This window comes from Trachypithecus francoisi, unplaced genomic scaffold (genome assembly GCF_009764315.1).
Source record: "Trachypithecus francoisi isolate TF-2019V2 unplaced genomic scaffold, Tfra_2.0 Lachesis_group5, whole genome shotgun sequence".
NCBI classification, from domain to species: Eukaryota; Metazoa; Chordata; class Mammalia; order Primates; family Cercopithecidae; genus Trachypithecus; species Trachypithecus francoisi.
Window position 1 is genome coordinate 30,246,009 of NW_022681470.1, and position 13,587 is coordinate 30,259,595.

General features: G+C 42.0%; 1 protein-coding gene across 1 annotated transcript; it reads left to right on the plus strand.

Annotated features, from left to right (window-relative positions):
* The first annotated feature begins 1,087 nt into the window (after positions 1 to 1,087).
* Positions 1,088 to 12,424, plus strand: PRDX6 (peroxiredoxin 6). Its single transcript, XM_033199190.1, has 5 exons — positions 1,088 to 1,305; positions 5,126 to 5,282; positions 9,005 to 9,151; positions 9,906 to 10,052; positions 11,410 to 12,424. The coding sequence occupies exons 1-5, from the start codon at positions 1,211 to 1,213 to the stop codon at positions 11,536 to 11,538; spliced, it is 675 nt and encodes a 224-aa protein (XP_033055081.1). The 5' UTR covers positions 1,088 to 1,210; the 3' UTR covers positions 11,539 to 12,424.
* Positions 12,425 to 13,587: the final 1,163 nt, after the last annotated feature.

The window sequence follows — 13,587 nt, forward strand, 5'->3', positions numbered from 1 at the left end:
ATCCAAACAATAGCTACCATTTCCAGAGCACCTACCGCGAGCTGACTAGTTTACCTACATTATCCTGGTGGCTTTCCCAGACCAGACCACCCAAAACAAAGCAGCCCCCCATTCACCCTCTAAGAACATAACCCTATTTTAGTTCTCGGAATAGGACTGATTGCTTTCTAACATATTTTGGTCATTTCGGTGTGCTTATTGTCTGTCACCGGTTTCCCTTCACAAGAAAGAAAGCTCCAAGAGGACAGGCATTTTAATCTACCTTGTACTTGGCTCATAGCAAATAAATGAATCTAAGCCGCCCACCTCCCTGGGTGACAGAGTTGACCTGCACACAGTAGGTCTCAATGAGTATGTTTTAAATTGTATATTTAGATTTCGAGATAATTGTGTTGAATATTTTATGGTTCATAACAAACAGAAAGGGGAGGGCAGAATAAAAATAAATAAAAGTTTAGTTACATTACCCTAGCACTGACATTGGTACGGGAACTTTTGCTGCAATAAGAAAGCCACTTCCTCTGACATAAGGTCACCCACACTTCTGGGTCTTACCACATCCTCTTAGACAGCTCATCGTGGCTAGGCTGGCTGGGACAGTCAGGACTCCAGAGGCTCACACTAAATGAGGGGTGGGAGTCGAGGAGTCACTCCACTCCTCTGTAGGGAGCTGGCCACGAGTGGGTGCGCAGGAGCGTGCGCGCGGATCCTTGCAGCGCCCAGGGCGGCTGCGCGAAGCTGCCGCAGCCTGCGCGCCCAGGCGATTCTCCACCTTGGGGCTCGCCTTGCAGCTCAGTTCCTCCTCCTTCCACCCCCAAAGCGCGCAAGCCCTGCAGAGTCAAACCTGGCGCATCCTCAAGCCTCCAGGGGGAAACGTGACTCAGCCCCGCATCACGTGTGCAGAGACGGCCTATAGTGTCCGAAGGATGCCACCTAGTCGCAGGCCCAGCGGCGACACGGACAGCGATCCCGGTTGTCCAGGTCGCGCCCAGTCCCTGCCGGGCCCAGCCCATCCCCGCGCCTCGCCGCGCCCCGCCCCGCCCCCGCGGCCCGGCCCCCAGCGGTCGGCCTTCCGCGGCCCCGCCCCCGCCGCCACAGTACCCGCCCCTCGCGCCCTCGTTTATTTCTCTGCGCGCAGGGACCGGCTGCTTCTTCGCCAGAACCACGCGATTGCTTGCTGTCCCAGCGGAGCCTCTTTGTCACCGCCGCCATGCCCGGAGGTCTGCTTCTCGGGGACGAGGCTCCCAACTTTGAGGCCAATACGACCGTCGGCCGCATCCGTTTCCACGACTTTCTGGGAGACTCGTAAGTGGCCACCGCGTAGCCCTGCCCTGGCCTCGGTTGCGCCTGGACTCGGAGGTGCCTTCCCTATTTCTTCTCCCTTCCGTCCTCCCTGCCGCTCAGCCCCCTGCGCCGCCCGTCCCCTCCCCTGCACCGGTTTCCGCGCGCGCCAGGCCTTGTGGTCCCTGCTCAGCGTCGGCTGCGCCACCGGGAGCTGGCACCCCTTCGGCCTGCCCTGCGCGAGCCACTGGATCCCTCCAGGCCTCCCCGCCTCCAGCATGACTGGGCAAGGCAACGCCAAGGTGGGGGATGGGGAGGACAAAATTGGGTTCTGCAGGTTCTGGAAACTCACTGCTGGTGGGAGGGTTTGTTGTCCGTTTAACTCGTCTTAGTAAACTGTGCAGGTAGCGTGGTCAGGCCGAGGGCGCAGGGGCGGGGCGGCATTGGCGATCACTTCCCCGGTCTAGTGCCCAGGGTCGCACCGCCCTCCCTCCCACCCTCCATTCTGGAATTTGCTCCCTGGGGAGGATAGGTGTCTAAAGCCAAAGTCGGAAGACACAGCTGCTGGCTATATGTTACAGGAAGGCCAACGTATTATCTGAGGGTGCAGTGGTATTTGCAGGCTTCTGGGCACAAAATGTGAAATTTAAAACCACTAGCTGCCAAGTAGGTGGCCGAAAGACTTTTTGTCCAGACCCTCCTTCAATGACCAAGATGTGATTTGATAACAGCTTTAGGAAGAGCCAAGAACACTCTGTGTAGGTGTGCCTTCAGAGATTCCAGAACTTGCAACACTTGGAGGGAAGGACTTTCTGACGCTGTTCAGCTTGCTAGTGATGGCCGTTCCAGGCTCCAGGACACGTGTACTCCCCAACTTTGAGACTCTTTTGTTTACCAGTGGCTTGCGCCTCACTGTCCTCTCCACTTTCTGCCTTGCTTCCAGCACATGAGCTTGCTGATGATAGCCAAATTGATGACCTGTGATCTTACTTGGCAGTTTTACCATTATGAATAGAAGTAGTGAATCAGTGTTGCCTTTTTTTTTTTTTTTTTTTTTTACAGCTCCTGGATTAGCAAACTGGAAGTTGCTTAGTTTTCATCAGAAGCATTCCAGGCATGTCTAGTTATATTATGGTTCTGGAGTTCTAGTGGTCCCACTACACTGTGGGGCTCCGAGGTTTGACGACAGTTCTTCCCCAGTTTATATCCTTTTTATATACAGTATCCAGGGAGACAAAGAGAGAGGCTTATGAAATTAATCAGTGATTGGACAGGGCTGTGCAGAGAACCAGGGAGAGATTCTTACACATCATGTGCCTACCTGGACCCTTACAACCTCTTTTCCAGCCACTGAATAGGGAAAAAAGCTTTGTGAAAGATAGGAGTAGGCCAGAAAAAGGTTGAAAAATTGAATATTCAAACCTTGAATGCAGAAAAATACTTCAGAAATACAGCTTATGGCCAGTCTTATACTTAGGATCTAGGTAGTAATATTTCTCCAGTAATCCTTGGGATTTTTAGAGTTGTGTTCCTTCCCATTTCTGCCTGCAGCCCTCACCCCATGAAACATAAACTATTTCCAGAACTCTTAGCTTGTGTAGATTAAATATTAGCATAAAACGTATTTACTGTGCCAACAATTAGAAATGCCCTCGCTTTTTAAGCTAACCATACTTTTTTGGGGTTTTGTTAATGTTTATTAGCCTCTAGATCCATCTAGATTTGATCAAAAGTGGTACTTTATCAGTGAGCCATAGTTAGGAACACGATAAAAATATCTGCATTTATTAACTAATAGACAAGTCTGCCTAGGATCAGGCATAGTATTCCCTACCTTACCAGGAAGAGAAGTTTGAGCCTTTTATATATTTATGACATGGATTTTTGCCTGATTTTTCCAAACTCCATTCTGTGCATGATCCCAAGTCAGACTGTCAATTTTTGATCCAGGTATTTTTGAGGAGAAAAAATTAAAATATATCTCTCTACCTTACCCCTGATCATTGTAAACAACTAAAGAGGTTGGGTGCTACGTTGGGTGAGTTTACTGGACCTTATCACTGTTTCTGTAAGTGGTAGAAGTAGCTTCTTCATAGCACATCTTCACTATGCAAAATATGTGTTTTCTGGGGTCTTCTAGGGCGTAGTAAATGGGAACCATTCTCTTGAAGGAGGAAACCTTTTGTCTTTTGAAAATGGGTAAGAAAGAAAATGGGAGAATGTCACTGAATTACTCTTAAGTGCAGCAGTAGGAAGACTTAGAGGGAAAGGAAGGCCAAGGTAAGACATTCTTGGAGTTGATCCTACTTGTAGCCACAAGGTAAACTGGAGTTTCACTTCTGAGGGAGGGAAGGACGTGTACTGGCTTAAAACCAGTTCCTTTCGCATGATTCAGCAAAACAGTTTCTACCGACTGACAATGAAAAAAGAACTCCTAACTTTTCTAATTCATCCTCCCTTTAACAATACAGGAGGAAAAACGCCCTCCATTTCTTCTCAACTTCTGGAGACCTTCTGTTAAGTCTTATCTAACCATTAAATAGATTGTTTTGCATAGAATCTAAGGCCTAGATTTTACTCATAGTGATATTATCTACTTCAAAAGATATATTCTATGTTCTTCCTTTTGCCCTTCATAATAAAGTGAACATAGTGCACACCTCCACAATCTTAAAAAATATGTATTAGCTTTCTTCCCAGTCTTGCCATAGGGCCCTCCATCCTTTTTGTAAGAAGGTCTTTTTCCTTCTTGAAACCTTGGGAGTTGAGTGGAAGCTGTAAGTGGGAAGGAGGTGCCCTTGTCTTTGCTTGTTCTCTGTACTCAGAGAACTTCGGAAAGGTCAGCTTGGCATCTAGGCTAGATTTAGTTATCTACTAGTTTAGGATCCTGCCTAAATCATCTGGTTTAGGATAGTTTAAGTTGATGGGGATGTGGAGAACTGAGTGTTAAATTTTCATTTTCAGTTGAAAGAGTAGTTTCTGTTGCCAAGGAGAAGGAAATGGTACTTCAGCTTTCTTGGTGGCTGCTTGAAACGTGCTCAAAATCTATAAAATCTTAGACAATGATGACTTAGATATTAGTATTTACCTAAGAATTTGCTGTTGTAGAAATCTACATTGTAGGCTATCAAAATTCTACGTGCTTGGTCTGAAGAAAGAAGAAAAACTGCAAATGAAGAGAGAGGTAAAACTGTTAAGGTGATACTGTTTTGTCAGAGTATAAATATTGGGTGTCCTGTTTGGCAGGTTAGATCAGTAAAGTGGTTTTACAAGATTTTGTATCCACTTGCTTCGAAGAAACCAAGTATTGACTTCAATTTTTACATATAAATAGAGGATAGAAACCTATTTATTTCAGATTACATAATCTGTTTATTATTGTAGTCAGGCGTTTGTTTGGATTGAGAGCATACTGGGACATCCATTATTGGAGCTGAATGTCATGGTCTGTGCTAGAAAAAAATGTAGAAAAGGATAAGAAGAAATAATTAAATTTTTTCAGTAAGCTACTTAGCTTGAACAGCACAGATTTTATTAGCCAAAAAGGAGTCAGGGTGGCACATAATTTTATTAAAGGAAGCAACACCTTAAAATTAGTCTTTTTAAATATGTGTCATCTTGAATTTCATATCTTTGATTGAATCGGGCTATAAGCATAGGCTTCTCTAGAGGTAAGTAGATTGAAAAGCATTCCTCAACAGAAAATCTTAGAAGTAAATATCATCGTAAGCATTCATTTAAAAAAGAAAGCCTGTTTTTGATTCAGAAGTTGTGACTTTTCATTCTCTGCGAATGTTGGTGATAACTCTTCATTCAACTGTGACCTTGTTTTCCTTCCTTTCAGATGGGGCATTCTCTTCTCCCACCCTCGGGACTTTACCCCAGTGTGTACCACAGAGCTTGGCAGAGCTGCAAAGCTGGCACCAGAATTTGCCAAGAGGAATGTTAAGTTGATTGCCCTTTCAATAGACAGTGTTGAGGACCATCTTGCCTGGAGCAAGGTTAGTGCCTGAGATTATAGGTCAAGTTATAAATTATAGAGTACTTGGGTTTTGAGGTTAAGGTACAAGTAAGCTTTAGGTTCAAAGTTCACTGATTATTTAAAAATTTCAGCTGAACCACTCAGTGATCACATTGCTAAATCCATTGGTCAGTCAATTCTCAGCCCTCATCTTGGTCTGCCAGCAGCATTCAACCTAGGTGATCACTGTTTTCCTTTCTTGGCTTCCAGGACGCTACATCCTAGCTGTTCCTGCTCACTGATTCTTCATCTCCCAACTCCTAATTTATGCTGAAGTTACCCTGAACTTATTTCTTCAACCTCCTCTGCACTCTTGCCCTTGGAAATACCTTTAAATACCATCTGTGTGCTGTGATTCTCAAATTTTCATCTCTAGGCCAGACGCTTCGAGGTTCATGTAACCACTGCCTACTTAGCATCTCTCCTGGGATGTCCAGTCATCTCAAACCTAGCATTTCTAACTAGGCGTCATTCTTAAATCCAGAGTTTTATTCATCTAAGCTAATGGCAACTGCATTTTTATAATTGTTCACGCCCCAAATCCAGGAGCCATTCTGAATTCTTCGTGTTTTTTCACATCATAACATCTGATTTATCCTCAAACTTGTCAACTCTACCTTCAAGATATGTCCTGTATCATGGATGGAAGACTGACTCCCAAGGGATCTGTGTGACTTACCCTCACCTCTTTTGGGGCTCAACTCACAGGACATTTCATCAAAGCCTTTCTTGTCCTCATTATCTAAAATGATAACTCCTTTTCACATTCACTATCCCCTTCTCCTCAGCACTCAAATACTCTGCATATTACCTGTTTAGTTTGTTTCTTCCTAGTAGCGTGTAAACTCAGCTGGAACAGAGACTCCTGTTTTGTGCACTGCTGGAACAATGCTCACTACTCAGTACATCTTAGGTGATCAGTCAGTATTTGTTGAATGAATTAACTGAAGGAAATACCTACTTTTAGCAAAAGAATTTACTTGAACAATAAATTTGGTGGTCTGAATTTACCTTGAAAACATTTTAAGGACTTTACTACAATGTGCTGTTAAGTAATGATTACTTTTTGAGGGATGTATACTAGAAACTATGTCAAGCATGTGTAGTTGAATAAAAGATGTATTGACTTGTGAGTTAGGGATCTGTGGCTGCATCCTATAGCAGTTAACACCAGTTAATCCTAAATATCTGAGACTAGAAGAATTATGTGCAGGAGAAAAAAGGACAGTTATGTATCTTGAAATAGAATTTTTTTCATTCCTTACATTTCTCAGTTTTTGGTAACTGTAGTTTTCGCTATCATTTTTCGTTTTCATTTTTGCAGTTGAGAATACTTTTTTCACTTAGAGACTTGGAGGGACTTGCCCAAGACTGCCCAATGGCAATGAGATTTGAATCTCAAATCAATGTTCTTTTTAATACAAGATGATAAAAAGTAGGATTTAGCCTAATTTAGGATAGAATAAAGCCAAATAATTTAGCATACTTTCTTTGGTGTTCATGGGTGTAATATAATGTCCATCATGCAAGTGGCAGAGTAGAGAATTAGTGCACAGCAATAATTAAAGTGACATATTGCCAAAGGAGGTGTTTGTAGCCCACTATAGAATACCTTTTAAAGTATAGAAGCATACACAGGTTTATTTTACCTCCTGAGCTTCTGCCTTAGAAGTTTTCACAATTGTGATTACATTGAATAGGAAAAAAGTCTGAACTACCAGAAGGAGCACCCAAACTTTGACATACACCTGATATATAATAATCTGCCTCTAGCATGAGACTATATTGATTATTATTTAGCTCTGGTGACTTAATAGGCAGCCAGTGACAACAGAAAGTTAAGATAATAAAATGAAGGAATGTTAGAATGTGTTGTCATCCAGGAGCCTGAGGCAGGAGAATGGCTTGAACCCGAGAGGTGGAGGCTGCAGTGAGCTGAGTTCATGCCACTGCACTCCAACCTGGGTGCCAGAGCAAGACTCCACCTCAAAAAAATTAATAAATAAATAAGAATTTGTTGTTACCCACTTCAGAGCTCATTCATGCCACATTTGTTACATCTCTGTTGAGAAATCCACAATGGTTTTGTATCTGCTATGCCATCAAGCTCCTGTTTTACTTTCAAGCCTACACATAATAGACCTGATTCCAATTTTAAATCATTTTTTCCATTACTTGCTAAACTCTATCCAACTAAGTTCCTCACTCTCCTATCAATAGTTTATGTACAGAGTTGCCCACGTTTCATTAATATTGTTCCTGGACAGGTGCACTAGCTCACGCCTATAATCCCAGCACTTTGGGAGGCCGAGGCAGGTGGATCACAAGGTCAGAAGTTCAAGACCAGCCTAACCAAGATAGTGAAACCCCGTTTCTACTAAAAATACAAAAACAAATTAGCCGGGTGTGGTGGCGGGCACCTGTAATCCCAGCTGTTCAGGAGGCTGAGGCAGAGAATTGCTTGAACTTCGGAGGCAGAGGTTGCAGTGAGCCGAGATTGCACCACTGCACTCCAGCCTGGGTGACAGAGCAAGACTCTGTCTCAAAAAAAAAAAAAAAAAAAAAAAATTTATATATATGTATGTGTGTGTATGTGTGTGTGTATATAGTTCCTGATCCCTAGAATGCCTTTCTTTTCTCTGTGAAAAATCTTACCCGTCCTTCAAGGGCCCAGATAGAAGTCCTGTTCTTTGCTTGAAGCCTTTTCTAACTCTTGGAGTCCTACAAATGGGAGTGTTCATATACTTCAGCATTTACCGTTCACCTTTTAACATTAGTCTTGCATTTGCTGCTGCTTTATGCTGGAGTCATCTCTAACCACATTAGAAGTTCCTTTGAAGGCAGGAGCCATGTCTTACTCATCTGTATTCCACATGTACTTACCATAATGCTTAGCCCACCTTAAGTGCTATATCAATGCTTAATCAAATAACAAAACCAGATTTTTTTTTTTCTTCCAAAAGCTTCCAGGGATAGGAAAAGTAGAAATAAATGGATGAATAAAGTTTTACTAGGGAAGGAGGGAGGTGTATCATTTTTCCTTAGTTCAGACTTGAAATGCTTTGTTTTCTGTTTGAATTTCACCCTAGTTTAGGTTTACCTCTGCCTTTTCACCCATTTATTTTTGACTTGTCCTTCAAGTATATATTCAACTCTCCATTCTTGTGTTTGCTTTGTTTTGTGATTTTTTTTTTTTTTTTTTTTTTTTTTTTTTGTCATTTCTTACTATTTGTCTTGTAACTTAACATCTGAGTCAGGTTGCTTTTGAGGCAGGGACCAGAGCTATAAGATTTTCTTTACATATGGTATTATTTCTAGATGTGATGGATTTAACAAACCTATTGCATCTGATGGTTTTTACAGTATTTGGGTATCCAGAGGTGCCTTGTATTTGGATGTAACTAAATTATTGCAATGTTAAAGGGGTTGCTGCTGTTTTCTCATGGCAGTAGAAGCATGCTGAATTTAAAAGAACTGGGCATGAAAATGATTACAACCTCAGTACTGTACTCTGCTGTTATTCCTGGCACTAATTGGAATGAAAAGTGTTCATTTACTCACTTTTTAAACTTAAAATTGCTTAAAGAAAATTACTATGATTTGGTCCTCTTTCCTGTCTTGCAAGGTGATGGCTGTTGACTGATGAAATTCAGAGCATGTGTTGGGTTTAGATTCCTCTTTCCCCTTTTACTTGTGTTTCAGGATATCAATGCTTACAATTGTGAAGAGCCCACAGAAAAGTTACCTTTTCCCATCATCGATGATAAGAATCGGGACCTTGCCATCCTGTTGGGCATGCTGGATCCAGCAGAGAAGGATGAAAAGGGCATGCCTGTGACAGCTCGTGTGGTAGGTCATACAAATTCATTTTGTAGTCAGCATAACTGATCAGGCTGTGTGTCCATGTAAATGCTCGTACCAGCTAGAGAAGCTAGGGGAGTATCTACAATTGTGAAATAACTGTGTATTGGCGACAATATCACTGATTATCTGTAATGCTGATGCAAAGTGGCTGAAATTTTCAGCTAAATTTTTTAACTGCTTAATTCATAGTTCATGGAAATCTCCAAAAAAAAAAAAGCTGTTTATCCTAAAATGTCCTCCAGAATTGAAAAACCTTTTCATAGCTCTCCTGACCGCCCTGTCTTTAAAGTGATTGGCCATATCCCTCTTCATAAGGCAGCTCTGTTTTTAAATTTTTATTTGTTCTGTCCTCTGTCCACTAGAGAACAAACCCAATCCCTCATCTGAATAAATGCACAACTATTCAAGGAACAATATCAACTCCCATTAGTATTACTTTTATGATAGTCATCCCCAATTGACACAGCCTTTCCTGGATTAAATTTGCCTATCAGTTTTTCTTACTGGGATAGCCAGAACCAAATGAAATTCCCTTCTAAGTTTAGAAAATAACAGAGAGAAGAAAATTATCTGTATTCCAGCCATCCACATTAGCAGTTGGTGTATCCTTTTGCTGCTTTGTTTTTGTCTTGTTTTTATACCCTTGAAAATTATTAATGACTGCAGAGCTTTCTAAGTGGCTTTAATATCAAAAACACTCAAAGAACTCTTCCTATTTATGCCTTTCTGTGCTTTGCAGGTGTTTGTTTTTGGTCCTGATAAGAAGCTGAAGCTGTCTATCCTCTACCCAGCTACCACTGGCAGGAACTTTGATGAGATTCTCAGGGTGGTCATCTCTCTCCAGCTGACGGCAGAAAAAAGGGTTGCCACCCCAGTTGATTGGAAGGTAAAGATGTTTTAAAAAAAAAGCAGTTTCTATACTTGCCTGAAGGGCCAGTCTCTAAAGGGCCAACTTCAAGGTCTGTGTTACCTGGGTCTCTGTTTCTAGCACACTGTACACTGGGAGGATTCTTCCTCATGACTGAGTTCAAGAGTTGCTTAGAGGCCCTTTTCAAGGTCTTTATAACTAACACCTTTTATGTACAACACAAACTCTCTATATGACTTTCTAACTTTTAGATAATTTGGAAAAATTATCGGTCAGAATGATTCCTTTTCCTAATAGAAGGTTTAAAGCACACACACTTTTATCTAACCCTTCCCTGATGGCACAGTATTTATCGCACAATCTTGATTTGCCATTTCTGTTAAGTCATGGATATAAAAATACTGGTGTATTAATGTCATTAAGTATTTCATTTCTCTTAAGCTTCATTCTTTTAAACCTGTGCTAGAATTCTCCAAAATGTGTTCATAAACTTTTAATCTTTAGGACATGGATAAACATCACAAGAGTATCTTAACATTGCTACATTTTTAAAATAATGCTAACCTGAATACCAGGTTTTGTTTTGGTTTTTTCTGACAGACAAATCACTTAAATTCTGTATCCACTAGTTAATTTATTATTACTTATTTATGTACTTATTGAGCCCAGATAGTAGTGAACTGGGGAGATAGCAGTGAACAATAGATGGTCCTTGCCCTCATAGAACTTCCATTCCAGTGAGTGGAGACAAACAGTAAACAAGTTTATTAAGTGGTGATAGCAGGTGCTGCAGGGAATAATCAAGCACAGATGGGGAGAATAACAGTACAGGGGTGGGAGAGTGACTGTCAAGGAATGCCTGTCTATGAAGGGACCTTTGGGAAGAAAGACACAGAGAAGATGTGACCAAGGCATGTGTATTTGTGAGGGACAAGCACTACAGGCAGAAGGAGCAGTTAGTGCACGAAGCTGGGCCTACAAATGAGCTTGGCATGTTGGAGGAGTACAAGGAAAGCTAGCATGCGTGAAGCAGAAGCCGCAAAAGGTGGGGTGAGGGACAAGAGACGAGAGGAGGCAGGATTCCATCACACAGGGCTTGCTGGCCGTGATACTCACTTAGAATTAAATGTAAAGTGTGGTGGCCGGCTGTTACTGGGTTTAAAACAGGGCTGTTTCTTGTTAATATGGGGTAACTACTTTCCCACCAAAAGTGCCAAAGATCAACTTGGAAAACAAAATCCTCAAAGAGGGGAAGAGTGAAGAACACTTGATTAGTCTCATTAGCACCTGTGGCTGCTTTTCTACAGTTAATTCATGAAGACCTTGAAGCTTCACTATGAGATTGAATCTCACCATTCTCAATGTCTCTCAACAGGATGGGGATAGTGTGATGGTCCTTCCAACCATCCCTGAAGAAGAAGCCAAAAAACTTTTCCCGAAAGGAGTCTTCACCAAAGAGCTCCCATCTGGCAAGAAATATCTCCGCTACACACCCCAGCCTTAAGTCTCTTGGAGAAGTTAGTGCTGTGAGCCAGAGGATGTCAGCTGCCAATCATGTTTTCCTGCAGCAATTCCATAAACACATCCTGGTGTCATCACAGCCAAGGTTTTTAGGTTGCTATACCAATGGCTTATTAAATGAAAATGGCACTAAAAGTTTCTTGGGATTCTTGACTCTCTGCCTTCACCAGCAATCAATTCCGTTCATACATCAGCACTCTACTGGTTCTGTTTGAAATATGTTCTGTATTTAAAACTCAAATCTTGTTGGATCTCTGCAGGGCTTGTGACCAATGAGGTCATATTGGTTGATGGTTGAGAAAGCTTGCTTCACTCTGCATCAGAGAATGACTATCAATTTTTTTTTAACTATCCTATCATGTCCTCTCTTCTGTCACCCATTTTGAAGAGTGGCAGAACTTGAGGTTCAGTTTCCTCTGTAAATATCCAAGTATAAAACCCAGGAACTTCTAGAATAACCCAGATGTGCTTAATATTCTTTTAATATGTTTTGATCACAGCTGGGGGAAAAAAGCTTTTTAATTCTGTACCTTTCTAGTAGGTAAGTGAAGAGCAGGGGAAGAGACCTTTAAATATTTTGCTATAAAAATGTGTGATAAGTTTCTATCAAAATGGGGAGATTGCAGAAAAGGCTTCCCTTGGCGCCCAAGGATGTGTAGCAGGTGTGAGCAATGCTCGTGCCATGTGCCTTTCACACAGGGTTTGCATTTATCAGTCTGCTTTCCGATGATATGTACATGAAAGAGTACACTATGTGAAGAGAAGAGAGAATGATTGAAAATGTTTTATTATAGAACTCTTGCAGTGAGTTGCTATTTTCTAGATTTTACTTTTTAGGGAACAAAATAAAATCCTTTGTTAAAACTGGGTCAGAGAATTCTGTTGTTACATTTTGAAGTATCAGCTTAGACTTATGTCCTGAAAGGCAGAAGCTTCCTTCTTCCTAGGATTGGCATGAGTAATTCCTTCCAAAGACAGATACATAAGATTTTATATAATGAAAATGGAGGAACAGCTGAAGAACGTATGATGTCACAACATGTCTTGGTCCATTTTGCTCCTTCATGTTACTTGCTTGGATCCTAGAGTCCCATGATGTTATGATCCCTGGTATAAAGAGCTCTCCTAACCTAATGCTTTAATGGGATTGCTGGGTATAGGAATGTGAACCTCAAAGACAATGGTACATCTGTGCTTTTTGCTGCTCTGAACTAATACTCTCTCTGACTTTGATCATACTCTACTAGTAAGTGCTAGGTTTAGAAAAGGGTGTCCCATTTAAGATGTCTTAGTCTGCTTGGGCTGCTATAGCAAAAATACTATAGACTGGGTAGGTCAAACAACAAACGTTTCTCACAGTTCTGGAGACTGGAAGTCCAAGATCAAGGCACTGCTAAATCCTGTCTGGCGAGGACCTGCTTCCTGGTTTGTAGTTAGCTGTCTTCTTGTTGTATCCTCACATGACCTAGAGGGGGATCATCGCTCAACGTCTCATAAGGTCACTAATTACATTCGTGAAGTTCCACCCTCATGACCTAATAATTACCTCCCAAAGGCCCTGCATTCAAATACCATCACACTGGGGATTAGGCTTTAACGTAAGAATGTTGGCGAGACACATTCAGTCCATAGCACCTGGTATGGTCCTTTGCATGAAACCTCTTTTTCTTTTTTTTTTTTTTTTTTTGAGACAGTCTCACCCTGTCCAGACTGGAGTGCAGTGACGCAATCTCAGCTTGCTGCAACCTCTGCCTCCCAGGTTCAAGTAATTCTGCCTCAGCCTCTTGAGCAGCTGGGACCACAGGTGCACACCACCATGCCCAGCTAATTTTTGTGTTTTTAGTAGAGACAGGGTTTCACCATATTGGCCAGGCTGCTCTCAAACTCCTGACCTCGTGAACCACCTCCTCGGCCTCCCAAAGTGCTGGGATTACAGGCATGAGCCAGTGCGCCTGGTCGAAACCTCTATATTTTTATTGAGTAGAATAATGTAAAATGAGCCCTAATGCCGTGTGCTAGACAAGTCATTAAG

Coding starts and splice junctions, on each gene's coding strand:
- PRDX6 (XM_033199190.1), top strand. CDS start 1,211: ATGCCCGGAGGTCTGCTTCTCGGGGACGAGGCTCCCAACTTTGAGGCC. Junction 5,283..9,004: donor ACCATCTTGCCTGGAGCAAG/GTTAGTGCCTGA, acceptor CTTGTGTTTCAG/GATATCAATGCTTACAATTG. Junction 9,152..9,905: donor TGCCTGTGACAGCTCGTGTG/GTAGGTCATACA, acceptor TGTGCTTTGCAG/GTGTTTGTTTTTGGTCCTGA.